The sequence below is a fragment of the Globicephala melas genome, chromosome 6 (assembly GCF_963455315.2).
Source record: "Globicephala melas chromosome 6, mGloMel1.2, whole genome shotgun sequence".
In the NCBI taxonomy this organism is placed as follows: domain Eukaryota; kingdom Metazoa; phylum Chordata; class Mammalia; order Artiodactyla; family Delphinidae; genus Globicephala; species Globicephala melas.
Genome location: NC_083319.1, coordinates 82,110,304 through 82,137,542, shown reverse-complemented (window position 1 = coordinate 82,137,542; position 27,239 = coordinate 82,110,304). Strand labels below are relative to the sequence as shown.

Genomic DNA, 27,239 nt, shown 5'->3' with positions numbered 1-27,239 from the left:
ATTGGTCTCCCTTTTGAAGCCTATTCTTTAGTGTAAGGTAAATCTTGAAGGTGATTTAGAAGTGTTAATACATTTGATACTTTTATTTATTAGATCACACAGATTCTGAATAATAGTCATGTTCAAAATGGCAGTTATAAAATAGCCTGAAATTGTTTACTATTGGTGAAGAGAGATTTGTGGGAACAGTATTCTCATTCTTTCCGTTACAGATCTCCACCCAAAGTTAGTATACTGGTCCTTTATTAAATAATTCATTTTCTAACTTGTTTCTGAACAGACCATAACTAAAAAAATGAGTGGATCTCAACCCTAGCTCACATTTAGAATGACCTTGGGAACTTTAAAATTAAAATTCTTAGCCCTGTCCTGAGAGATTTTGGTATAACTGTATTGAATTTTTTTTTTCCCCAAGTTCCCTAGGTGATTCTGATATACCCATAGAGTTAAGAACCATTGGGCTTGAAAAACCTTGGAGAATGTGAACTAAACCATGATCATCTGTGATTTGTATTTGCTATTTATTAAGAATGGCTTCCCTTCTGTGGAATGTTGGGAATTTGAAATAGTTTCCTTTATAGTCACTTTCCATTTCCAGAATTTTAAAAGCTTTTAAAGTTAATCACTTTCTTCATTATGTCAAATGAAACAGTTTTTATACTTGTAAAATATGGAACCATGTTGATTCAAGTATATAGCAGATACCTTTGTGTTGCAATCCTCAGCAACAGCTTCTGTCCTCTTAAAATTTGTAAAATTGGAAGTAAAGATTTTTTAGATAAATTTTTTGTATACTTTAAATTTTGTATATTGTAGGTACTTTTTATGAAATACTGTTTTATTCATAAGAAAATTATTAGACTGAGTTATTACTACTAAATGCTTGAACTTACTGTGATAGTACTTTTGTTTAAAATAAATGGAAAATATGTATGCAGAGTGATCCTATTTGTATGGTTTTAAATGTATATTTAGCTAATTAATAATAAGCATTAAATGTGCGTCTTGCTTTAAAATTTTGACTTTAACAAGCACATTCCTGGCCATTTAAACTAACAATTTTACATTTATAAAGTGACTTGAGCACTTTTGTATGCTGCTTTTTTACTCTGAAACAAAATGTTGACAAAAGAAAGCTAGATATGAATCGTCCTTTATTATAGACAGTTGTTAGAAATGCTTACAATGTACTTTGGTTACCAGCAGATTAAAGTTTGTAGTTTCTCTATTCTGATTTTGATTTTTAGGTATTCAAAAAAGTCTGATTGTAAAAACTGTTGTTATATACAATCAGGTACGTTAGGAGAAATATCCTAATCAAATGAGATACAATTTTCTGAGAAGGAATGAATCAGTTTAAGATGACACACTTGTTCAAATAACATGAATCCTGAAAGATAAATGTGATAACTTTATTGATATATGTTCATAATAAAAAATATTTGACTGGAGCCGTTAAAGAAGCAGGTTTGTTGGTCTCAAGTAGGTTTTACTTTATTTACTGTGAACTTATTGGTCACTTTGAAATAAATGCTGTATATCCATAAAACATTGTCTGACTTCTTCCTACTTTATTTTGTTGAAATTAATCTACTTTGCAACAATTGATAAACTAAAGGAGGGAGGGAAGAATTCTCTCTACTTCTAGTAGTTAACATATAATTTCTCTCAAATATAGTTAATTACTTGAGGGCAAGGATCATCCCCCACCCCCCCAGACTTTGGATGTGGACTGGTAAATAGGCTATCAGTAAATCATTGTTAGTTGACTTTTCACTCCATCTGGGGAAACTGATATAAAAATTTGTCTTTTTTGAAGCTGTGAGAATTTATTAGTTTCTGGTTATGCTGATCGTATATTGTAATCTTATTTTCAGGTATACAACATCATGTTAATATTGACCCTGACTTTTTAACTCTTAACACCCATTTGAAGGTTAGGAGGCATGCCATTTTTCTTATCTGTGGTGGTAGTGAGGTGAAATCCAGAGGCTAATCTTCGTGTTCTCAAATGGATTTACATCTTTTAAGGTCTTTTTAAAGCATTTTAATACTTTATCCCCAGAGATCTATCGGTGCTAGTCCTAGGCTTATATTTACCTAGCAGCTCCATTTCTCTGGCAAGTTGGTTGCTGTTCTGCGGTGTTATTTTTCTGGACCTAATATTATCTGTTTTGCAGTAGGCAGGTAGATACAGCAGTTCCAGATGTGGATTTTCTCTGTGCTTGCCACTTGTGTGTTGAGGTGTCTGTGCAAGCCATGTATAGTTTCATGTATTGATGCTTATGTTTATTCTGTCAGTGTAGCAGAAAATATATCTTCATGAATGCCAGTTACTCCCATTTTTCTTTCAAGGGCAAATACCTTTACTCAAGGAAAAGTCAAAGAAATGGTTGCTTTTATTTTTTAGGATATTGCATGTCATAATCATAATCACCATTCCCATTGAGAGAGAAGATGCCTCGTTTTTGTTTTGTTTTGGCAATCCCTTTTGTGGACAGTATCTTCCCTTTTTTATTCATGTTCTACCTTCCTCCCTGTTAAGTGCCAGATTAGGCACTTGGGGGAAGATAGACTATTAAACAAGGTACATTACTTGTTTCAGATATTTCCAGTTAAAATTGTTTGAACACTTGCCCCATAGATGATGCTGAATAATCCCCTATTTGCTGGAAATCCTCAGCTTCAAGAACAAATGAGACAACAGCTCCCAACTTTCCTCCAACAAGTGAGTAAGAAAAGATGCTAGCTATCTTCGGTAATGATTTGCTTGAAAAAGTTTGGTGATAAACATTTTCCTTGCTTTTCTCTGGCTGATAGCAAAATGTAGAATACAGTCTGCTGTCAATTTGCAGAGAATTCAGCTTGATCTTAATTGAGCCCCGTTTCACTGCTGAACTTTTGCTTATATTTTTTAAATATAAATTCTGAGGAAAGGACCATTTGGTTTTTGCTTTTGAGGATTTAGGATTTTGAATGCTTCGTTAATACCATAAACCATTTCCTTTCACTTTACTAACTTTGAAGTGCTTCATTGTCATGTTACACTTTATGGTTTAACTAATCTCTAGTAACAGGAAAGAGCTACCCTATCCTATTTTACATGTTTGATTTCTTTGTAATGTTTCAGGTACTCCAAATTAATAGAATGCCTGTTTTCCAAGGGGTAGATCTCATTCCTCAAACTCGAATTAGCAAGATTAAAATTGTCGGTGTTGTCATATAAAGAAGGTTTTATTATTAGAAAAGTACTTGAGATGGGCATGGTAATTTTATTATTTAAAAAGAAGAGAAGTCAGTCTTGGCATTTTGAAACTGGTAGTTCTAGGGAGGGATTTTAAATATTATGCAAATGATCCTCAGGCCTGTAAACCATAATCCAAGGTTAGTGTCCTTGATCTATTGTAATGATGGAAGCCTGTCTTTTTTGGTTAGTCATGTGGTATATATTTGGAAGTAGGGAAGCTGAACCGGACACATGTATTAACTTCACCTTTGGAACTATTGTTTTAGAGTGTATCTGGTAAAATTGTTACATCAGCAACGGATAACACATGGTCAGGAGGAATATGTGGCTTTCACCATTATTACCATGTTATATAAACTGTGCTTTTGGAGGTTGTCTCTCAGAAATAAAACTTTTATCTGTTGGAAAATGGGGAACAGCTGCGGCTTCCAGAGGAGCTCCTGATTGTCTTTCATTATGAAAAATGGCTTTCATGATGGACTTGGGAGGAGGTCAAGTAACGATTTGCACACTAGATTGCTGTCAAAGAGGAGGTGCTTGTGTTTATTTTGGTAAAGAAATAATGGATTCACAGTGTCTAGGAGTAAGGTATTAGATTTTCTCAAGAAGCATAGCAAAGAAAACATTTAAATTTTACCTTCACTGATTTTAATTCCCTCGTAACCACTGGTTTTCTTTCTTCCTTAGATGCAGAATCCTGATACGTTATCAGCAATGTCAAACCCTAGAGCAATGCAGGCCTTGTTACAGATTCAGCAGGGTTTACAGACCTTAGCGACTGAAGCCCCCGGCCTCATCCCAGGGTAGGTTTGTTTGGGGAAGATTATGAAAGTGCACAATGTTTTTTTTTCTCTGAGAATTTCAGACTTAATGCCATCGTGCCTTTTTTTGGTTGAGATTGTTTTATTTAAGACAGAGTTTTCAAAGTTAAAAATGGTTATTTTAAGAAGATAACTTGGCTAATACTGTGTTGAAATGTAACTGATTTACCATCAGCTGGCCTGGTCTGGCCTCTTGTTTTGCAGGAGTTTAGGTTTACTAACGATTTACGCTTTTTCTAGGTTTACTCCTGGCCTGGGGGCATTAGGAAGCACTGGAGGCTCTTCAGGAACCAGTGGCTCTAATTCTGCATCTGGTGAAAACCCAAGTCCCACAGCAGGAACCACCGAATCTGGACACCAGCAGTTTATCCAACAAATGCTACAGGCTCTTGCTGGAGTGAATCCTCAGGTAATGATTCTTTTCTGCTCTTCTTAATGTTAGAAATTTAGAAATTTCAAGAAAAGAAAAGAAGGTGGCCATCTTTTTGGTTTAGCCTGTAATGAAAAGTGCATTCTTAATTGATTCTAAAAAACAGGCATTACAAAAATGGTTAACTTTGGTACTATATTGGACACTAAAGGAAACGTTACAGTTGAAGGGAAGAAATGCTTTGCCTTAATTTTTGAAAGTTGCCTTTAAAAATGCATTCTTTTTTGCAATCCCTGTTTGAAAATTATTTGAAATAGGTTATATTTTATAAAAGTTTGTCAGGGAGGAATAGAAACTTGGTTATTCTCAGTATCTTCTGAATTCTATCTAATCTTTGTACTTTGATGTAAAAGAATTCCTAACTACCTCACCCCACCCACTACTGCCTCCTGTGGTAACTTTTGTTGCATATATACACCTCACAGATATGGCTAAAAAATGTGAATGCCTAATATTCTTGCATCTGGAATCATTTATTTACTAAGAATATGCCATTATGATTCCCAGTTCAAACCTATTACAGTAGATTGTCCTTAAACTTCTCTGTGGTGAAAATACAGCATAGTTTTTTTTATTTTAAGCCTTATTAAATACAATAAAAACAGGTCAGAGTTTTATCTTATAAAGAATTTGTATTCCTGATACCTAGCATAACTTCTGGCTCAGTAAATATTCTTGGAATTAATAAGAAAAAACGATTTCATGTATTAGGCCAAATTGTTATCTAAGTTGAACAATCTACAGGCCTCGCCATTATCAGGTTGCCCAGAATTGAGTGATCATTTAAGTATTTTTGTCTTATATCATTTCTGAAAAGGAGGTGGAGCTGAACAGTCAGAAGTGTAGTCTGTGCATGTGAAACTGGAACTCTTTTCTCAAGACTTGATTGGCTGATACAGAAATGAATTCTACATTCTAAGCCTCCTTAGAACTTTAGAATTTTATACATGAGGACACTGGCTTTTATAATTACCCAATTGGTCAGTAGCTACAAAATAAATAATCTAATTCTAAACTATTTGCATACATACTTTTTAAAGTTTGCCTGTATGTTCATGAGCTTCTTAAGTAATGGTTGAAGTCTATTAAGCTTTTTTTTTTTTTAAAGCAGAGTTATATGATCTTTGACATCATTGTTTAGGTATAAATTAGATTGTTTAAAATAAAGTGCTAATTGAACTTTTAAATATGTTGAATATGTTTCTAGAGAGGCCAGTTCTTTTATAGCTCAGTAGTCTAGCATATGTTATTTTAAAAAGCAATTAAAATTTTTAAGATTATTTAGGTGTGACATGGACTGATTTTCCTTAGAGTTTTTGTTTGTTTGTTTGTTTTTCTTTAACAGCTACAGAATCCAGAAGTCAGATTTCAGCAGCAACTAGAACAGCTCAGTGCAATGGGATTTTTGAACCGTGAAGCAAACTTGCAAGCGCTAATAGCCACAGGAGGTGATATCAATGCGGCTATTGAAAGGTTACTGGGCTCTCAACCATCATAGCAGCATTTCTGTATCTTGAAAAAATGTAATTTATTTTTGATAACGGCTCTTAAATCTTTAAAATACCCGCTTTATTTCATTTTGACTCCTGGAATTCTGTGCTGTTATAAACAAACGCAATATGATGCATTTTAAGGTGGAGTGCAGTAAGATGTGTGGGTTTCTCTGTGTTTTTGTTTGTTCGTTTTTTGTTTTTTCCTGGAACAGTGGGAATCAATGCTTTTTCATTTAAGGCTACTGCATGCATCAACCACTTCTGCATTTATTGTAATTTTTAAAAAACATATCACCTTTTATAGTTGGGTGAACAGATTTTTGTCCTGCATCTGTCCAGTTTATTTGCTTTTTAAACATTAGCCTATGGTAGTAATTTATGTAGAATAAAAGCATTAAAAAGAAGCAAATCATTTGCGCTTTGTAATTTGTGGTACAATATTGCTTATTGTGACTTTGGCATGTAGTTTTGCAAACAAAAATGCTGTAAGATTTATACTACTGACAGTTTTTGCTTTATTTGTATACAGAATGTGTATGCACATTTGGGACTGCATTTCTAGAAACATATTGCAATAGATCATCTGAGCAAAAACATCTGTAACCAAAAAAGTGAAGATAAGGAAATACTTTAAAGCTGAGTATTTCCTAATTGTGTAGAATCTTACAGCATCTTTGATACACATCTCAGCAAAAGTACCGGTTAGTCAGGTTTGTTGAAAATATAGTAGAAAAGCTGATTCTGGTTATCTCTTTAAGGACATTTAATTGTACAGACAAGATGATGTAACATTGTCTCAACATTCACAGATTGACTGTAAATTACCTTAATCTTTGTGCATACTGAAGGAGCACTGTAGTATAACCCAAAAGTGCATTTGCCTAGGACTTTTCAGCTTCTCCCATAGGTAGTTTAACAGGCATTACAATTTGTAATTGAAATGTTGCTTTCACTGAAAGTGTCTTGATGTTTCAGTTATTTTTAATTGCCATATAAAAATAGAACTGTCTTCTGGGTTTATCATTTTTCTTATGCACAGGCAATACATGAATTTAAAATGATTTGTGAGCCACTTGTTTCTGAAGTGTTTTGGTAGTTCTATTAAGAAATAGTTAAATATTGTGCTTTTCAGAGCCTGAGAGAGGGGAATTTTGGGGGTGGGGTGGGGATCTATCCTGGATTGGGCCAGCCCGAATAATACTGGCAACCAAGATTCTGTTAGGATTTCTGTGCATATAGTGTAGTAAAGAAGTATCTTTCAGGGGTGAAAACAAAGAGCCGTTTTAACAATGTTGAGTACATTTGGCTGTTCCACAGCTTTTTTCTTCCCTCCCCAAAGAAATTCTGTTTGCCTAACTCTCAAACTATTGGGGTGGTACATTCCTTTAGGACCAATTAAAACATAACTTTGGGGTCAGTAATGTATTTGGCTGACTCTGGTTCAGTATTCTCTTAGGTCATTATATTCTCTCATGTACAGTTAAAGGATGTTAAAGTAACCTAAAGTGAATTCAGACCAGTAAAATCAAGGGGAAATACAAGTTGAATTCCATTACTTCTGTAAGTTTGCTTGCTATTAAAAAGGTAAAGAGGCAGGTTGCCCACCATTTCATGCACTGTTCTGACACTTTCCCCTGGAAAAAAACATGTACAAAGGTCAAGATGGAGGCATGGCTAAGAGGAAGTTGTTAAGGATGATATTCATGTGTCTGCTCTCTCTGCCTTATGCCTCAGTATGGTTTAAAAACTTTTGTACTGGCGAATATGGTGGTATACAGTGTGGGATAGTGTCATAACCAATTTGACAATTTATTAATCACAAAATAACAATAAATCTCTAGCTTTTACACTTGTTTGTCTTGCCTTTTTTGTAGAAAGAAAAAGGTGTCTTCAGTTTACTTTCTCTAACCATGTCTTTTAAAGACTATTGGAGTTGGTTTACCTGATTTTATTACACTTGAGATTATTTTTCATTAACTTCTTGTTTCCTCAATCAAAATATGTGCATATATACTATATTGTGTGTTAAAAAGAGAGCCAGCTGGGAAGTCAGGTGGCCTGGGCTTTGCTTGCTCTTCTTGGTACTTCACTAGTTATTTTTGAGTCAGGACATCATGATTTCTTCACTGAAAGTGGTGGTAAGGCCTGTGCGGCACACCCAACTGGGTGATCTCTTAAGTACCTTTTAGTTGTTGCTCTGGTGTGATTTTTGTTGTTGTTTGTTTGTTTCTAATATGTTTATCTTAGTTCAGGAGTTCAAAATACTTAAAATTCTCAAAAGCATTAAAAAAACTCTTGAAATAATACAGACTTAAATTGTTCTTATATTGGGTTATTACAAAGTGAATAAAGAATAGAGTGGTGAAAATAACATTTCAGGATTTTATTTCCCAAGTGGAATATTTGTGATCCTAAACAAAGTGCAGCAAATCAGATAAATGACAGCTGGCCTCTGTGTATTCAGAATTGGAGTTTCAGACTTGGCTTAAATATAGTAATGAAAGGAGTTTTTTGTTTGGGGAGACATTATTACTATGTTAATTTAATAGGCAAGTTACAACAAATTAGGACAGATAAGAATGTCACTAACATTAGTGATAAAAGTGAAGCTAGGGCGCATGTCTGTGTCCTTGTGCAAAACAAAAAAAGGTTATGTTGTTAAGGCAGGGAAATACTGCATACTCTATTAACATTAAACACGTTAAGTCAATAAGAAGTCCTGCATTAAAGAAACCTGTTTAATACAGCTTTGTCCTATCCTCTGCTGTCCTTTTTACTTAACTATTTTTTAAGGTAATGCTATATCCAGTGAACACACTTGGGGAAAACTATACTTAGTAAATGCACATGGTATTCTCTTCTCTGGAATTTCATCTGTCTTCTTTGGCTTATATAAAGCCTACCGTGCCCTCTGGGATCAGTTTTGTAGTCTTCCTAAACTTTGCTAACCAGTTGATATACTCTGAACTGTCAACTGCTGCATTCTGTCCCTCTCATTCATTTACAGTTTGGGGGATTTTTGTTTGGTTTTCTGCTCTGAAATTTTCTTGGCAGTTACTTAGGTAACAAAAAGTGTTTCTCTTCAACTTCTTTATATCTTTCCTCTCATCAACCATAGGCAGCCATTGACTCAAAGTAAATATTTATTGAACATCTGTTGAGTAACAGGTTCTTTTCTAGTTGCTCAAAGTGTATAGCAGTAAATAAAGTCTGTCCATATGGGGTTTAGATAGTAGCATGTAGCGAGACAGTAAACAAAACACATATATGGCCCTGTTAGGTGGTGGCAAGTGCTTTGGTGAAAAATTAAGCAGAGTGTTAGTTCAGGACGAAGGGATTTTATTTGTATAGGGTAGTCAGAGAAGGCCTCATTGAGAAGGTGACATTAAAGTAGAGACTTGAGGAATATGTGGGAGGGTGAACAGCTTTTCAGGAAGAGGGGCAACTAATGAGAATACCCTGTAATGTGAATGTTCTGAATGTGTTTGTAGAATACAGGGAGTTTGGTGTGACTGGCAAGTGAGCTAGGGAGAAAGTGGTGAAGGGACTGTGGCGAGATGGGGACAGGTAAGTGGTGCAGGTGTTTGATGTGGAGGGCTTAATACTGCAATTTTTGTGTCCCATCCCCAGAGTTTCTGATTTACTAGTCCTAGGGTTGGAGGAGAATTTGCATTTCTAACAAGTTCCCAGGTGAAAACCATTGGACTAGGGGAACCAGGGTGGAAGCTGAGGGACTGTTAAGAGGTAGTATCTCAGAGATAATACCAACTTGGGCTGGATTGGTAGCAATGGAGGTAGTAAGAAGTAGTAGTCAGATTTGGGGTATGTTTTGAAGGCAGAGCCAGTAGGTTTTACTGATGGATAAAAGTGTGAGGTTAAGAACAAGAGAGATGTCAAGCAAGGTGAGTAAGGTACATATGGGGAGGAGTGTAAGTCTAGTTTTGATGTGTTAAGTGAGATGTACTTGATTAGATATATAACTGGAGATAATGAGAAGGCAGTTGGAGGAGAGGTTCAGGCTATAGACAGGTTATACAGCTGCCAGTGTGTATATAGATAGTATTTAAAGCCAAGGAACTAGATCAGTGGTTCTCAACCAGAAGGGACTTTGCCCCCCAGGGGGGCTTTTGGCAATGTCTGGAGACACCTTTTTGACATCATGATTGAGGCTGCTGTTGGCTCTAGTGAGTAGAGGTCAAGGATGCCACTGAACATTCTCTGGTGCACAGAGCAGCCTTCCACAACAAACATAAATATCTGGTCCAAAAATGTTAATAGTGCGAAGGCTGAGAAATCCTGACTAGATGAATTTCAGAGATTGTTTATAAACATACTTTGGGAAGATTTGAGTCCTGGTTTACTCCCAGTTCAGAGAGATGATAGGAAACCAGAAAAAGACATGAACAGGCAGGTAGGCTGAAAGCAAGTGGAAACTTTTTCACGAGGAGAAAGATGGTAAATGAAGTGTGTTAAATGCTGTTGCTTCAAGTACTCATCATGGATTGAATATTAACCTATGGATTTAGTAAAGGGAAGGACCTTTATGACTATGACAGGGGTTTTAAGGGTGATTAGCGTAAAATTCTGGTTAGAGTGAACCTAGAAAGTATCAGGAGACACAGAATTTTGAAGTAAAGAGAATCAGAGAAATGGGGGCAGTAGCTGTGGTGAGGCGAGTGGTGGCGGTATAGAGGAAGTTTGCCCTTTGTGTTCTTTTAAGATGGGAAGTACTGCTGGACGCGCGCTTGTTTTTGGAGGAGAGTATGGAATAATTGTTTTCTACCAAAAACTACAAACAGAAAGGAGTTACCATCACCTTTGATCCCTAGAATAGGTTTGATAGATAGATCCAGATAAGCAGGCAGACAAATTTGTTACATGGGCTAAAGTGTGAGGGAGAGGGTTTCTTTGTCTTTCAAGCCATCATCTTCCTCAGCTAGGTAGCCAGCTGCCTTTCCTTGTCGGTAGGAGTGGTACCTTCCAGGCCCATCTGAACTTTTTGTGGTCAAGGAAATGGAGGAAAAGCAGCCCCCTCACAACATCTTTGCTTTGGTGAGACTGAATAGAAATAAGGTTGAGGTTTTTTCCAGAGCTGAGATGGTGATGAAGCACATTCTCAGTTTGTAATTCCAATTTATACATGTTACCATTTGTGCCTCAGACTCCTTAATTATAATGTAACCTGTCCCAGATTCACAACCCAGTCTCTTGCTTACCACTCTATGCTTAGAACAGAACTAGGCATATATAGGAGCTCCCAGTATAGTTTCCCTCAAAAGACCGAAGCTGAATGTGGGGTCTGATTCTTTAGTGGGATGTATAGTAGTTGCTGTATATTCAAGCTAGATGTTTTTAAAGCTATTCATAGACCCATTCTCCACTCCTTATACTTTCTAGAGAGGGAAGGAAATTTCCACTGTGTTGTGGTTATCTAATGCTTCATAACAAACTACCCCACAGCTTAGGGGCTTAGAACAAAAATCAGTCACTAATTCTATCATGAATGAGCAGTTTGGCAAGGATTGGTGAATACTGCTGGAGCAACTTGACTGGGTCTGGAGAATTTATTTTCAAGAAGGCTTATTCACATAGCTGTTTAATTACTACTTTCATCTGGGAGTACAGTTGGGGTGTCAGTTCCTCTCCACCTGGGCCTTTCTACAAGGGCTGCTTCTGCTTCCTCACAACATGGTGGATAGGTTTCAAGAACAAGTATTTCAAGAAAAATGAAAGTTGTCAGTTTTTTAAGGTCTGGCCCCCAAACTGGCCCAGTGTCATTTCTCCTGTATTCTACTGGCCAAGCAGTCTTAACTTGCCCAGATTTAAGGTTCATAGGCCCAACTGCTTGATGGGTAGAATGTCACAGAATTTGTGATCATCTTAATCTAACATACACTGTGATCCCAGAAGGGGAAGACTGTTGGAGGAACACATTTTTGTTCTTCAGTATTCACTCTTTTCCAAGGGAGAAGTAGTGACTTAACTGCTTATTGAATACTGTAGAAGGAACGAGGTACACTTGACCGAGCCCCTGTTCTTCGGGAAAGTCTGTCCAAAGGAAGCATGCATTCTAGTCGGCTGTCTTAGCACATATGATAATAAGGTTAGTGAGAAAGTTCTTCTTGTGGGGGAAGACCTGTGGTTTTCATTTTTGCTAAAAAATACAACAAAATTGACTACTACAACCATTTAAAAATGTATAGTTCAGTGGTATTTAAATACATTCACAGTGTTGTGTAACTGTCACAATCATCCAGAACTTCTTCATCACCCCAAGAGGAAACCCTATAGCCATTAAGCAGTCACTCACCATTCCCCCCTTACCCCAGCCCCGGGCAACCACTAGTCTGCTTTCTGTCGTCTGTGCGTTTACCAATTTTGGATGTTTCATATAAATGTAATTATATAATACAGGCATACTTATATAATACAGGAGATAGTGTGGGTTCAGTTCCAGACCCCTTTAGTAAAGCTAATATCACGATAAAGCGAGTCACACAGTGTTTGGTTTTCTGGTGCATATAAAAGTCATGCTTACACTATACTGTAGTCTATTAGTGTGCACTAGTATTATGTCTAAAAAACAATGTATATACCTTAATTAAAATATTGCTAAAAAATGCTAATCATCTGCACCTTCAGTGAGTCATAATCTTTTTTTATGGTGGAGGGTCTTGTCTCGATGTTTGTGGCTGTTGACTGAATAGGGTGGTGGCTGCTGAAGGTTGTGGGGTGGCTGTGGAGGTTTCTTAAAATAAGACAACAATAAAGTTTGCCCCATTGATTGACTCTTCCTTTCACAAGTGCTTTTTTGGTAGCATGCAGTGCTGTTTGATAGCATTTTACCCACAGTCGAACTTCTTTCAAAATTGGAATCAGTCCTCGCAAACCCTGCCACTGCTTTATATTAGTTAATATGTGACATTCTAAACCCTTTATTGTCATTTCAACAATCTTCACAGCTTCTTCACCAAGACTATATAGATTTCATCTCAAGAAATCACTTTCTTTGCTTATCCATAAAAAGCAACTACTTATTCGTTAAAGTTTTATTAGGAGTTTGTAGCCATTCAGTCACATCTTCAGACTCCACTTCTAATTCTAGTACTCTTGCTATTTCCACCACATCTGCAGTTATAAGAGTAACATCAAAGACCACTGATCACAGATCACCATACAAATATAGTAATACTGAAAAAATTTGAAATATTTCAAGAATTAACCAAAATGTGACACAGAGATATGAAGTGAACAAATGCTTTTGGAAAAATGGCCCTGGAAAACTTGCTCAACACAGGGTTGCCACAAATCTTCATTTTGTAAAAGTATTTTAGAAGTGCAGTAAAGCACGATAAAATGAGGTGTCCCTCTATGTGGCCTTTTGTGTCAGGCTTCTTACCATGTTTTCAGGGTTCATTTAATGTTGTAGCATGTATCAACACTTTGTTCCCTTTCATGGCTGAATAATATTCCATTGTATGGACATACCACATTTTATTCACTTACGTGTTGATGGACACTTAACATCATTTAGATATGAATAATGCTATAATACTAGTATTTGAGTCTGTTTTTAATTCATTTGGATATATACCTAGAGTGGAATTGTTGGGTCATATGGTAATTATAAATATTTTTAACTTTTTGATGAACTGCCTGTTTTCCACAACAGCTGAACCATTTTACATTCCCATCAGCAAGGTACGGGTTCCAATTTTTTCTGTCTCCTTGGTAGCACTTCTCATTTTCTGCTTTTCTTGGTTTTAAACTTCAGCCATTCTACTAAGTGTTGGATGGTTATCCAATTGTGGTTTTGATTTGCATTTCCTTAATAACTTGATGATGAGCATCTTTTCTTGTGCCTTATTGGCTGTTTGTATGTCTTCTTTGGAGAAAGGTCTTTTCAAGTCCTTTGCCCTCTGAAAATATTGTTGAGTAGTAGGAGTTCTTTATATATGCTAGATATTAAACCCTTTCAGTTGCAGGTTGTTTTTTCACTTTCTTGATAACGTTCTTTGCACAAAAGTTTTACATTTTGATGAAGTCAAATTTGTCTGTTTTTTTCTTTTGTTGCTTGTGGTTTTGGTGCCATATTTAAGAATTCATTGCCAAATCCAAGGTCATAAAGATTTTTCCCCTGTTTTCTTCCAAGAATTTTATGGATTTAGCTCTTATGTACAGGTCATTGATCCATTTGAATTGGTCCTGTGGTTCTGGATTTGCAAAGAGAATATAGGAGTGTTTTTTTTACCCATTTTCATCCCGATCTTTCAAGTAAAAAAGATGAATAATGCCTCAAAGAGAACGTGATGGCTAGATGTTAAAATGTAGTCGGCTGTAGACCATACTCTTGGCCAGTCTTGGTTTTCCCAAAACAGTCTTAGAAGTTCTTCATTTCCTCTTCTCATCCCTATTTCCACTATCACCCAGTATGACCTCCATCTTGTAGTCTCTTGATCGAAGTGTGATATGTGTCATATTCAGGCACTGAACTTAGTCTCATGTACAAACTGTGAACACTGATCGCAGTCTTAATGTGGCACTGTTGTAGGTCCCAGCATCAGATGTAAAGCAGGCAGTGGGTGCAAACCAGCCTAGCAATGGCATGTGGGTGAAATCTATACAGAAAGTATGTGTTCATTAAGGATTTCTTTTCAAGTGAGAAAGACGCGAAACATTGATTTAGACGGTGAGGCATGTGGATGGAGATAGCTTAGTGGACATCCTCAAGAAATTGAGGAGATAGTTGAGGGATGCAGAAGATGTTAATCTGCAAAGAGGAGGTGGTAGTTCTCAACCTTGGCTTCACATCAGAGTCAACTAAAAAGATTAAGAAATAAGCCCACCTCAGACTAAGTGGAATTGTTATATCTGTAAGGCTCAGGAATTTTTAAAAGCTTCTGAAGTGATTGTAAGGCCAGTGTTGGAACCACTGATTTAAAGGAAATAAGAATTTATTAGGTGGGGGGTGGGGGTGTGATGAATTGGGCGATTGGGATTGACGTGTATACACTGATGTGTATAAAACTGATGACTAGTAAGAACCTGCTGTATAAAAAAATAAAATTCAAAAAAAATTTTTAAAAACTACCATATGCTCCAGCCAAAAAAGAAAAAAAAAAAGGAATTTATTAGTAATTTAAAGCAATGCTTCTCACCTTCATTGTGCATAGAGATCCTGGGATCTTATTACATTGCATATTCTGATTGAAAAACTAACTCTGAATGTATCTAAGACATAAAAGTTAGCTAAAACTGTAAAACTCTTAGAAGCTAGAAGAAAACATAGTGTGAATCTTTGTGACCTTGGTCTAGGCAGTGGTTTCTTAGATATGACACCAAAAGTACAAGCAGCCAATGATAAATAAGTTGGACTTCATCAGACTTAAAAATTTTTGTGCTTAAAAGTTGATCAAGGGCTTCCCTGGTGGCGCAGTGGTTGAGAGTCCGCCTGCCGATGCAGGGGACACGGGTTCGTGCCCCGGACCGGGAAGATCCCACATGCCGCGGAGCGGCCGAGCCCGTGAGCCATGGCCGCTGAGCCTGCGCGTCCGGAGCCTGTGCTCCGCAACGGGAGAGGCCACAACAGTTAGAGGCCCGCGTACCGCAAAAAAAAAAAAAAAAAAAAAGTTGATCGAGTCAGCTCTCTACCCACATTAACAGCTATCCCTTGGATTTGAGCCCACACCTGTTGCCCTGGGTCTGAAATGGTCAGCTTTCTTTCAGCCTCACTTCCGATCACAACCTTTCAGTTCTCACAGTCGCCTCCTCTATCTCTTGTCTTCCAGTTCCCTCCCTGTTAAGCATCTCTTCCTAAACGGACTGGATGCTGTTATCTATCATGTCCCCATACTTTCCTCACACCCTTCATCTCCTCTGACCCACACAACCAAACCTCAACCTCCACTCAGACCTTCTCTTTTCCCACGCCGGTCTCCTGAGGATGCTGAAGGAAGTTTCCCAGCCTTGCTGTGTGGGGCCCCATCCTGCCTGTGGTCCCCAACCTCGCTGGGCCCCCACAGGGCGTTGGTGATCATCCTTCTCAACATGTCCCACTCCTTCCCACACAAACACTCCTTCAAACCTTGCCCATTCCCTTCAGATTCCTTTCTCACCAGCCTCTTCTCCATTCTCAGTAGATCTTCACTGGAAAAATCGAAGGCAGGCAGTAAAGTAAGCCTTCCCCAACTTGCCCCACGCCACAGACAATCTACATTTGGCCTTCAGTCATCCTCCTTTGACAGTGGAAAAGACCTTTCCATCCATCCCTCCTCTACCTCCTCTTTCCCCTCTTGAAACAAATCCACGCACCAACTTTCTTGTGCCTTCAGGCTCTCTCCTCCCAGGCTCCCTGGGAGATCACACACTTCTTACAATCTTCAGTGCTTAACTCCTTCCTTTCACTGTAAGCTTCCCAGACAGAGCATCTCTATTCCCCACTTTACCTTCCTCACGTGCCAATCAATTCCTGACCACTGCTCCTGTCCCTCAACTGAAACGGCTCTTTCCAAGGTTGCCTGGCTTTACAGCGATGGCAATATTCTCACCTTAATGTCTTAGTATCATTATTTTATTTATAACATTGTTTACAAACTTGGCATGGGATGAGGCAGACTAAGAGCCAGTAGAGAGAAAGGGATAAAGAGTATAGGGGAAAAAGAAAGGTATCTGGGCATGCCTAGGCACACAGTAGGGGATTAATACTTGGCAGCTGTGTAAGTGTGAGGGGCACCTAGAAGCTTTTTATAAGGTGAAACTCAAACACTTCTCATTGGAGTTGCCTAAAATGCACATTTGATCACATCACTTCCCTAAGGACAATCTTTCACTCACTTCCTCTACAGGATGAAATCCAGACTTCTTGACTTGATATCCAAGCACTTCGTTAATCCCGCCCCAGCTCCCTCACTTCCCAGAAGCCCCCGCATACACGCTGTGTTGCAGGCTCATCAAACTAATTACAGGCCACTTCTTGGACACATCACGACTCTTTGTTTCCACTTGACTCTTTTGTGTCTGGCAAACTCTGACTCATTCTTTAAGAATCAGCTTCAGGGTCAGCGTCTCTGGGCAAGTTCTGTCTCTCGGGTCCCACTGCATGTTCTGTCCCTTGAGTCAGCACCTACATCCTATATAGCAACCCTGTGCCACCTCCCCCAAGAGACTTGAGAGCAAAGGATGAGCACTGTCCACACTTGGAGCTCCATTGCCTGCCACATGGTTGCTGTCCAGTGCAGGCAGACCTTGTTTTATTGTGCTTCACTTTATTGCTTTTCTTTTTTTTTAAAACAAATTGAAGGTTTGTGGCAACCCTGCATCAAGTCCATCAAGGTTGTTATTCCAACAGCGTTTGCTCCCTTCGTGTCTCTGTGTCACATTTTGCTAATCCTCACAATATCTCAAACTTATTTTTTATTATTACATGTGTCCTGGTGATCAGTGATCTGTGATGTTACTACTGCAAAAAGATTACAACTAGCTGAGGGCTCAGATGATGGTTAGCATTTTTAGCAATAAAGTTTTTTTTTTTTTTTGCGGTATGCGGGCATCTCACTGTTGTGGCCTCTCCCGTTGCAGAGCACAGGCTCCGGACGTGCAGCCTCAGCGGCCATGGCTTATGGGCCCAGCCGCTCCGTGGCATGTGGGATCTTCCCAGACCGGGGCACGAACCCGTGTCCCCTGCATTGGCAGACGGACTCTCAACCACTGCGCCACCAGGGAAGCCGTAAAGTTTTTTTTTAGTTAAGGTTAGAAAAAGTTGGTCAAGTGGAAAAGACAACCCACGGAATGGATGAAAATATTTGCAGATCATATATTTGATAAGAATCTGGTATCCAGGTTATAGAAAGAACTCTTAAAACTCAACAATAAAAAAGACAATCCAATTAAAAAATGGACAAAGGATTAGAATGGATATTTCTGCAAAGAAGATAAGCAAATGGCCAATAAGCACATGAAAAGATTAGTGACATGCAAATCAAAACTTTAATGAGATGCCACTTCCTATCCCATTAGGATGGCTATAATCACGAAGACAGAATAACATGTGTTGACTAGGATTGCTGGTGAGAATGTAAAATGGTGCAGCTACTACTTGGAAAAGAGTTCCGCTTCTTAAAAGGTTAAACCATGGAGTTAGCATTTGGCCCAAATATCTATGAACTGATGAATGGATAAATAAAATGTGGTATATGCATACAATGAGAATACTATTTAGCAATAGAAAGGAATGAAATATTGATACATGCTAAATCAGGAACAGACATTTTTAGAGGCCCTGGGTGTTCCTTGGACAAATGTGTTTGCTAGGTGGGAATGAGAGAACTTCTCAAGGTCTTCCAGCTTTGCATACCCTAACCACTAGAGCCCTAGTTACGGAAGGGGAAGGTATGTGTTCTGGGAGATTAATCCACTAGCTCCCTGTCATTCAGCCCTCTGACCTCAGGGTATAACCGACTACCACAATCTTGCCCTTACTGAAGGTGGAAAACCTACCGAATTCTCATTTCTTGAGAAGGGAAATTCAAGTTAAACCCTCTGAGCTCTTTGCTTATTGTAAAGATAAATGTTATAAGTTATATGTCCTCAACTATTTCAGATCAAGGCATAAAAAACCTTAATGACAAGGATCTCTGATGATGAAGGAAAAGCGGTGCCTGTCATCCAGGAGCTGGCCTAGTACTAAAAGGTAGGCCTCTCCTGCTAAAAATAGACAATTTCACAGAACACCTACAATACTGCTCCGTGACCGTGGTCAAGACAAAAGACCATTCTGTAATTCTGCCTGAACGAAGAGAAAAACATGAACATTGTCTAAACCACAAAAATGACCAAATATTGGGAATTCCTTGGCAGTCCAGTGGTTAGCACTCCGCGCTTTTCACTGCCAAAGGCCTGGTTCATTCCCTGGCTGGGGAACTAAGATCCCACAAGCCGCATGGCATGGCCCAGAAAAAAAAAAGACTAAATATTCTGTCTCCCTGTCCTGGCTAATGTACTTCTTTAAGAATGATAGTTTTAGCCTCACTTCATGCCTCTCACATTACGGAGATAGCCAATCATCCTGCACTTCCTCACAGCATCCATTTAGAGAGAGCCCTGCTTCTTTGAACCCTCCCCCAAATCACCTAACTTGTCCAAATCGTAAGTCCTTTGTAGCATCCTACAGAGATTTCCCCTCACGATTCTAAAGGTGTGTGTTCTCCCTTATGCAGTGAGCAATGAACCCAACTTGTTTAATGCAGGTGTGTTCCTCATCGTCTGGCAATGAGTAGTGGCTGTCCTTTTTAGATAAAGCATGGAGTTTCCATTTTCCATGGTTTTGGCCTCAGCACTTTGCATGTGTTATATCACATGTGTTATATCAGTTCCTACAACATTATGAGGCAGGTGGTGACCCCATTTTATAGGAGAGGGAAATGTTTAACCTGAACTTCCTCCAGTGGTGGGGAATGGAGAGAGGCAAAGTGGAGGGAGTGCTGCCACAGGGAGTGGTAAGTGGTATTTGCAGGACTGAGGAACTCTTTGGTTGGCTTCTGTTTTTGAACCACTGCAAACGTCTTCCCGCCTGCCCCTTCTTCCCAGGTCATAGTGGCTGGGCAGGGGTGTGGTCAGGGCTGGGTGAGCAGCGTTCCACCGCCCCTGACCCAGGAACTGACCCTCAGTGACAGGGATTCTCAGGGGTGGGAGAGCAGTTTGTGCTTGCTATGTCCCCCATGGCCACCAGAGGGCAGTACTGGTCCACACCTTGGCCTCCCTGCGGCCATTCTTGGGAAGATTAGAGCCCTGATTCTCAGCCCCACCAGACTCCTTTTCTTGTTTGTTTTTTAAATAAATATTTTCTAATGCTCCCTTTACCATCATGAAGTGAAATTAACTCCGAATAAAACTTGCCTAAGCAAATAATATGATACTTTAACTCTGAAAGGAGGAAATAAAAGGAAAGTAACGTAATAAACTGATGGGTTTCAATATGTGATGCTTGGACATGGCTACACTAGAAGAGCACAATAGAGTTAGTTTGATGCTTTGCCATCGGATCACTGAGAATGAAAAATTACAAATGCAGGTGGATGTAGGTTGTTGTATTTGACAAGTTCACTGTGATTTTCTGAAATGGTAAACAATTCTTGGTAAAGTTAAAAATAGAATCCAATTGTCCCTTTATTGCATTCTTGGAAATTCCAGTGTATATTAAAACTGCAAAAAAACCCCACGAAGCTTTTATTTATGTATAAAATAGTTAGATTCAATGTCCTATAATTATAAACACTCTTTTTCATTTGGTCCTACATGGAAGTCCAGCAGGATATTTGAAAATTAATTCTTGTGAAGAACTGCCTTCACTGAGAACTCTAGCTGGTACCAGAGGATATGAGATGCCCTCTCTTTCCACCCCAATTTAGGCCCCCTGAGAGCCAGAGCTTTGTGTTGCGGGTCCTCAAACCCTCCAGAGTGCCCATCACAGTACCCAGTACTTACTGAGTACACTGAAATGATTGAGTCCTTTCTGTACACCTGGGGGACTCTCGTCCAGCCAGAGTATATTGCCTGGACAACTTAAGGGCCTAGATCCTGAATATGAATGTTGATGTAAACCAAAGCCAGGCAGGAGGTGCCCCAAATAGTCTGGCAGCGACAAAAATCCAGGGCTCCACATTTTTTTTTTTAATTGGGTATAGTTGCTTTACAATGCTGTTTCTGCTGTACAGTGAACTGAATCAGCTATATGTATACATATATCCCCTCTTTTTTTGGATTTCCTTCCCATTTAGGTCACCACAGAGCATTAAGTAGAGTTCCCTATGATATAAGGCAGGTTCTCATTAGTTATCTATTTTATACATATTAGCATATATATGTCAATCCCAATCTCCCAATTCATCCCACCCCCCCTTCCCCCCACTGGTGTCCATACGTTTGTTCTCTATGCATGTGTCTATTTCTGCCTTGCAAACCGGTTCATCTGTACCATTTTTCTAGATTTCACATATATGCATTAATATACAATATCTGTTTTTCTCTTTCTGACTTACTTCACTCTGTATGACAGTCTCTAGGTCCATCCACCTCTCTACAAATGACCCAATTTCGTTCCTTTTTATGGCTGAGTAATATTCCATTGTACATATGTACCACATCTTCTTTATCCATTCATCTGTTGATGGACATTTAGGTTGCTTCCATGACCTGGCTATTGTAAATAGTGCTGCAATGAACATTGGGGTGCATGTGTCTTTTTGAATTATAGGTTTCTCAGGTATATGCCCAGTAGTGGGATTGCTGGGTCATATGGTAATTACACTTTTAGTTTTTTAAGGAACCTCCATACTGTTCTCAGTAGTGGCTGTATCAGTTTACATTCCCACCAACAGTGCAAGAGGGTTCCCTTTTCTTCACACCCACTCCTACATTTATTGTTTGTAGATTTTTTGAAGATGGCCATTGTGACCAGTGTGAGGTGATACCTCACTGTAGTTTTGATTTGCATTTCTCTAATAATTAGTGATGTTGAGCAGCTTTTCATGTGTTTGTTGGCCATCTGTATGTCTTCTTTGGAGAAATGTCTATTTAGGTCTTTGGCCCATTTTTTGACTGGGTTGTTTGTTTTTTTGATACTGAGTCCTGTGAGCTGTTTGTATATTTTGGAGATTAATCCCTTGTCCACTGCTTTGTTTGCAAATATTTTCTCCCATCCTGAGGGTTGACTTTTTGTCTTGTTTATGGTTTCCTTTGCTGTGCAAAAGCTTTTAAGTTTCATTAGGTCCCATGTGTTTGTTTTTATTTTCATTACTCTAGAAGGTGGGTCAAGATCTTGCTGTGATTTACGTCAGAGTGTCTTTCCTGTGTTTTCCTCTAAGAGTTTTATAGTGTCCAGTCTTACATTTATGTCTTTAATCCATTTTGAGTTTATTTTTGTGTATGGTGTTAGGGAGTGTTCTAATCTCATTCTTTTACATGTAGCTGTCCAGTTTTCCCAGCACCACTTATTGAAGAGGCTGTCTTTTCTCCATTGTATAGTCTTGCCTCCTTTATCAAAGATAAGGTGACCATAGATGTGTGGGTTTAACTCTGGGCCTTCTATCCTGTACCATTGATCTGTATTTCTGTTTTTGTGCCAGTACCATACTGTCTTGATTACTGTAGCTTTGTAGTATAGTGTGAAGTCAGGGAGCCTGACTTCTTCCAGCTCCATTTTTCGTTTTCAAGATTGCTTTGGCTATTCGAGGTCTTTTGTCCCTCCGTACAAATTTTAAGATTTTTTTGTTCTAGTTCTGTGAAAAATGCCAATGGTAATTTGATAGGGATTGCACTGAATCTGTAGATTGCTTTAGGTAGTATAGTCATTTTCACAATATTGATTCTTCCAATCCAAGAACATGGTATATCTCTTCATCTTTTTGTGTCATCTTTGATTTCTTTTATCGGTGTCTTGTAGATTTCTGAGGACAGGTCTTTTACCTCCTTAGGTAGGTTTATTCCTAGGTATTTTATTCTTTTTGTTGCAAAGGTGAATGGGATTGTTTCCTTAATTTCTCTTTCAGTTTTTTCATTGTTAGTGTATAGGAATGCAAGAGATTTCTGTGCATTAACTTTGTACCTTGAAACTTTACCAAATTCATTGATTTAGCTCTAGTAGTTTTCTGGTGGCATCCTTAGGATTTTTTATGTATGGTATGATGTCTACAAACAGTGACAGTTTTACTTCTTTTCCAATGTTTATTCTTTTTATTTCTTTTTCTTCTCTGATTGTCGTGGCTAGGACTTCCAAAACTATGTTGAATAATAGTGGTGAGAGTGGACATCCTTGTCTTCTTCCTGATCTTAGAGGAAGTGCTTTCAGTTTTTCAACATTGAGAATGATGTTTGCGGTAGGTTTGTCATGTATGGCCTTTATTATGTTGAGTTAGGTTCCTCTATGCCCATCTTCTGGAGAGCTTTTCTCATAAATGGGTGTTGAATTTTCTCAAAAGCTTTTTCTGCATCTATTGAGATGATCATATGGTTTTTTATTCTTTAATTTGTTAACATGGTGTATGACACCGACTGATTTGTGTATATTAAAGAATCCTTGCATCCCTGGGATAAATCCCACTTGATAGTGCTGTATCATCCTTCTAATGCGTTTTTGGATTCTGTTTGCTAGTATTTTGTTGAGGATTTTTGCGTGTATGTTCATCAGTGATATTGGTCTGTAGTTTTGTTTTTTTGTGATATCTTTGTCTGGTTTTGGTATCAGGGTGATGGTGGCCTTGTGGAATGAGCTTGGTAGTGTTCCTTTCTCTGCAATGTTTTGGAAGAGTTTGAGAAGGATGGGTGTTAGCTCTTCTCTAATGTTTGATAGAATTTGCCTGTGAAGCCATCTGGTCCTGGACTTTTGTTTGTTGGAAGATTTTAAATTACAGTTTCAATTTCATTACATGTGATTGGTAATTATATTTTCTATTTCTTCCTGGTTCAGTCTTGGAAGGTTATACGTTTCTAACAATTTGTCCATTTCTTCCAGGTTGTCCAATTTATTGGCATATAGTTGCTTGTAGTAGTCTCTTATGATCCTTTGTATTTCTGCAGTGTCCACTGTAACTTCTCCTTTTTCATTTCTAATTTTGTTGATTTGAGTCCTCTCCCTCTTTTTCTTGATGAGTCTGGCTAAAGGTTTATCAATTTTGTTTAGCTTTTAGTTTTATTGATCTTTGCTATTGTTTTCTTTGTTTTTATTTCATTTATTTCTGCTCTGATATTTATGATTTCTTTCCTTCTGCTGACTTTGGGTTTTTGTTCTTTCTCTAGTTCCTTTAGGTGTAAGGTTAGATTGTTTATTTGAGATTTTTCTTGTTTCTTGAGGTAGGCTTGTATAGCTATAAACTTCCCTCTTAGAACTGCTTTTGCTGCATCCCATAGGTTTTGGATTGTTGTGTTTTCATTGTCATTTGTCTCTAGTTATTTTTTGATTTCCTCTTTGATTTCTTCAGTGATCTCTTGGTTACCTAATAGTGTATTGTTTAGCCTCCATGTGTTTGTATTTTTTAGTTTTTTCCCCTGTAATTGATTTCTAATCTCATAGCATTGTGGTCGGAAAAGATGCTTGAAATGATTTCAGTTTTCTTAAATTTATTGAGGCTTGATTTGTGACCTAAGATGTGATCTATCCTGGAGAATGTCCCATGTGCCCTTGAGAAGAAAGTGTATTCTGCCACTTTTGGGTGGAATGTCCTATAAGTATCAATTAAATCTATCTGGTCTACTGTGTCATTTCAAGCTGTGTTTCCTTATTAACTTTATGTCTGGATGATCTGTCCATTGGTGTAAATGAGGTGTTAAAGTCCCCCACTATTACTGTGTTACTGTCGATTTCCCCTTTTATGGCTGTTAGTATTTGCCTTATGTATTGAGGTGCTCCTATGTTGGGTGCATATTTATAATTGTTATATCTTCTTTGATTGATCCCTTGATCATTATGTAGTGTCCTTGTCTCTCTCTTTTTTTTTAAAGACTGGGAGCATTTTATTTTTATTATTTCCTTATTTATGGCTGAGTTGGGTCTTCGTTGCTGTGCATGGGCTTTTCTCTAGTTGCGGCGAGTGGGGGCTACTCTTCGTTGCGGTATGCAGGCTTCTCATTGCGGTGGCTTCTCTTGTTGCAGAGCACAGGCTCTAGGCCCACAGGCTTCAGTAGTTGTGGCACGTGGGCTCAGTAGTTGTGGCTCGCGGGCTGTAGAGTGCAGGCTCAGTAGTCGTGGCACACGAGCTTAGTTGCTCTGCGGCATGTGGAATCCTGCTGGACCAGGGCTTGAACCTGTGTTGCCTGCATTGGCAGGCAGATTCTTAACCACTGCGCCACCAGGGGAGTCCCCTTCTTTGTCTCTTGTAATATTCTTTATTTTAAAGTCTATTTTATCTGACAGGAGTAGTGCTACTTCAGCTTTCTTTTGATTTCCATTTTCATGGAATATCTTTTTCCATCCCCTCACTTTCAGTCTGTATGTGTCCCTAAGTCTGAAGTGGGTCTCTTGTAGACAGCATATATATGGGTCTTGTTTTTATATCCATTCAGCCAGTCTGTGTCTTTTGGTTGGAGCATTTAAATTTAAGGTAATTATTGATATGTATGTACCTATTACCATTTTCTTAATTGTTTTGGGTTTGTTTTTTTAGGTCCTTTTCTTCTCTTGTGTTTTGTGCCTAGAGGAGTTCCTTTAGCATTTGTTGTAAAGCTGCTTCAGTGGTGCTGAACTCTCTCAGCTTTTACTTGTCTGTAAAGGTTTTAATTTCTCCGTCAAATCTGAATGAGATCCTTGCTGGGTAGAGTAATCTTGGTTGTAGGTTTTTCCCTTTCATCAATTTAAATATATCCTTCACTACCTTCTGGCCTGCAGAGTTTCTGTTGAATAATCAGCTCATAACCTTATGGGGATTCCCTTGTATGTTATTTGTTGCTGCTTTTAATATTTTTTCTTTGAATTTAATTTCTGTTAGTATGATTAATATGTGTCTCAGTGTGTTTCTCCTGTATGGGACTCTCTGTGCTTCCTGGACTTGATTGACTATTTCCTGTCCCATGTTAGGGAAGTTTTTGACTATAATCTCTTCAAATATTTTCTCAGACCCTTTCTCTTCTTCTTCTGGGACCCCTAAAATTCTAATGTTGGTGCATTTAGTGCTGTCCCAGAGCTCTCTGAGACTGTCCTCAGTTCTTTTCATTCTTTTTTCTTAATTCTGCTCTGTGGCAGTTATTTCCACCATTCTGTCTACCTTGCAGCTCACTTATCCGTTCTTCTGCCTCAGTTTTTCTGCTATTGATTCCTTCTAGAGTATTTTTAATTTGTTACTGTGTTGTTCATTACTGTTTGTTCTTTAGTCCTTCTAGGTCCTTGTTAAACGTGTTGTTTTTGTATTTTCTTCATTCTATTTCCAAGATTTTGGGTCATCTTTACTATCATTAGTCTGAATTCTTTTTCAGTTAGATTGCCTATTTCCTCTTCATTTATTTGGTCTTGTGGGTTTTTACCTTGCTCCTTCGTCTGCAACATATTTCTCTGTCTTCTTATTTTGTTTAACTTACTTTTGGGGGGGTCTCCTTTCTGCAGGCTGCAGGGTCATAGTTCCTCTTGCTTCTGGTAAGTCCACTCACAGTGGGGTGAGTATGGTCCAGTGGCTTGTGTAGGCTTCCTTGTGGAGGGGACTTGTGCTTGCATTCTGGTGGGTGGAGTTGGATCTTGTCCCTCTGATGGGCAAGGCCGCATCAGTTGGTGTGTTTTGGGGTGTCTGTGAACTTAGTATGATTTTAGGCAGCCTCTCTGCTAATGGGTGGGGTTGTGTTCCTGTCTTGCTAGTTGTTTAGCATGAGGCGTTCAGCACTGGAGCTTGCTGGCCGTTCAGTGGAGCTAGGTCTTGGTGTTGAGATGGACACCTCTGGGAGGGCTCTCCCCAATGGATATTCCCTGGGGTCGGGAGTTCTCTGGTGGTCCAGTGTCCTGCTCTTGGCTCTTCCCACCTCAGAAGCTCAGGCTCGACCCCTGGCCACAGAACCAAGACCCCTGTTACATGGAGACTTTCTTGCCTTTCTGGAAGTCTGGGGTCTTCTGCCAGTGTTCAGTAGGTGTTCTGTAGGAGTTGTTCCACGTGTAGATGTATTTTTGATACATCTGTGAGGAGAAGGTGAGCTCCACGTCTTACTCCTCCATCACCTTCTCTCCACATTTTCTTAGGCAAGATCTGTCCACCCAGAAGGGCCCTTTCTTTCCATTGGCACCCCACGCACATATTGTATTTTTGGTTCCTGAGACAAGGAAATGTATATCGTTGTGAAAGAAAACAGGTAATTGGTTCCAAAACTCAGTTTTTGGCCAGAACCAACCAGTGGCCCTGCAAAGTGGCTGGGTCTTGTGGCCCTAGTTAGGATAGAGGGATAAGGAAGCTTCTTCCTGGAGCCCCATCACAGGGAAGGGCTCAAACTCAACCCATGCTGGCCAGATTGCAGCTTTCCCTGCTGGTACCTGGTAAGGTGCATGCCAGCAATGCACCAGTGCCCCTAAGCTCCCCACAGCCTCACCCAACCCTGCTGCCACTGGCATAAAGCTGCCCATTGGAAAGTTTTGTTTCAGTTTTCAGCCATAGCAGCTCCTCTGGTGTTGCTTCCTAGCCTGCCTAGTGTCCATCATTGACAGCTTTTACGGCAGGAAGGTGGGCAGGTTGATAAGAGCCTCGTTCACAGGGGTCTCTAAAATGAGGTGGGGGCAGACTGAATCA

At 38.9% G+C, this 27,239-nt stretch overlaps 1 protein-coding gene across 2 annotated transcripts in view; it reads left to right on the top strand.

Annotated features, from left to right (window-relative positions):
• The window catches only part of UBQLN1 (ubiquilin 1), a 49,139-nt gene extending 41,301 nt beyond the window's left edge, over positions 1-7,838 (top strand). The window contains exons 8-11 of one of the 2 annotated variants that reach the window (XM_030832777.3): positions 2,645-2,728; positions 3,935-4,050; positions 4,309-4,477; positions 5,844-7,838. In XM_030832777.3, coding sequence (XP_030688637.2) covers positions 2,645-2,728; positions 3,935-4,050; positions 4,309-4,477; positions 5,844-5,996 — 522 coding nt within the window. In that variant the 3' untranslated portion in view covers positions 5,997-7,838. The remainder of the gene's footprint in view (positions 1-2,644; positions 2,729-3,934; positions 4,051-4,308; positions 4,478-5,843) is intronic. The other variant, XM_030832778.3, reaches the window with a different exon arrangement.
• The last annotated feature ends 19,401 nt before the right edge of the window (positions 7,839-27,239 follow it).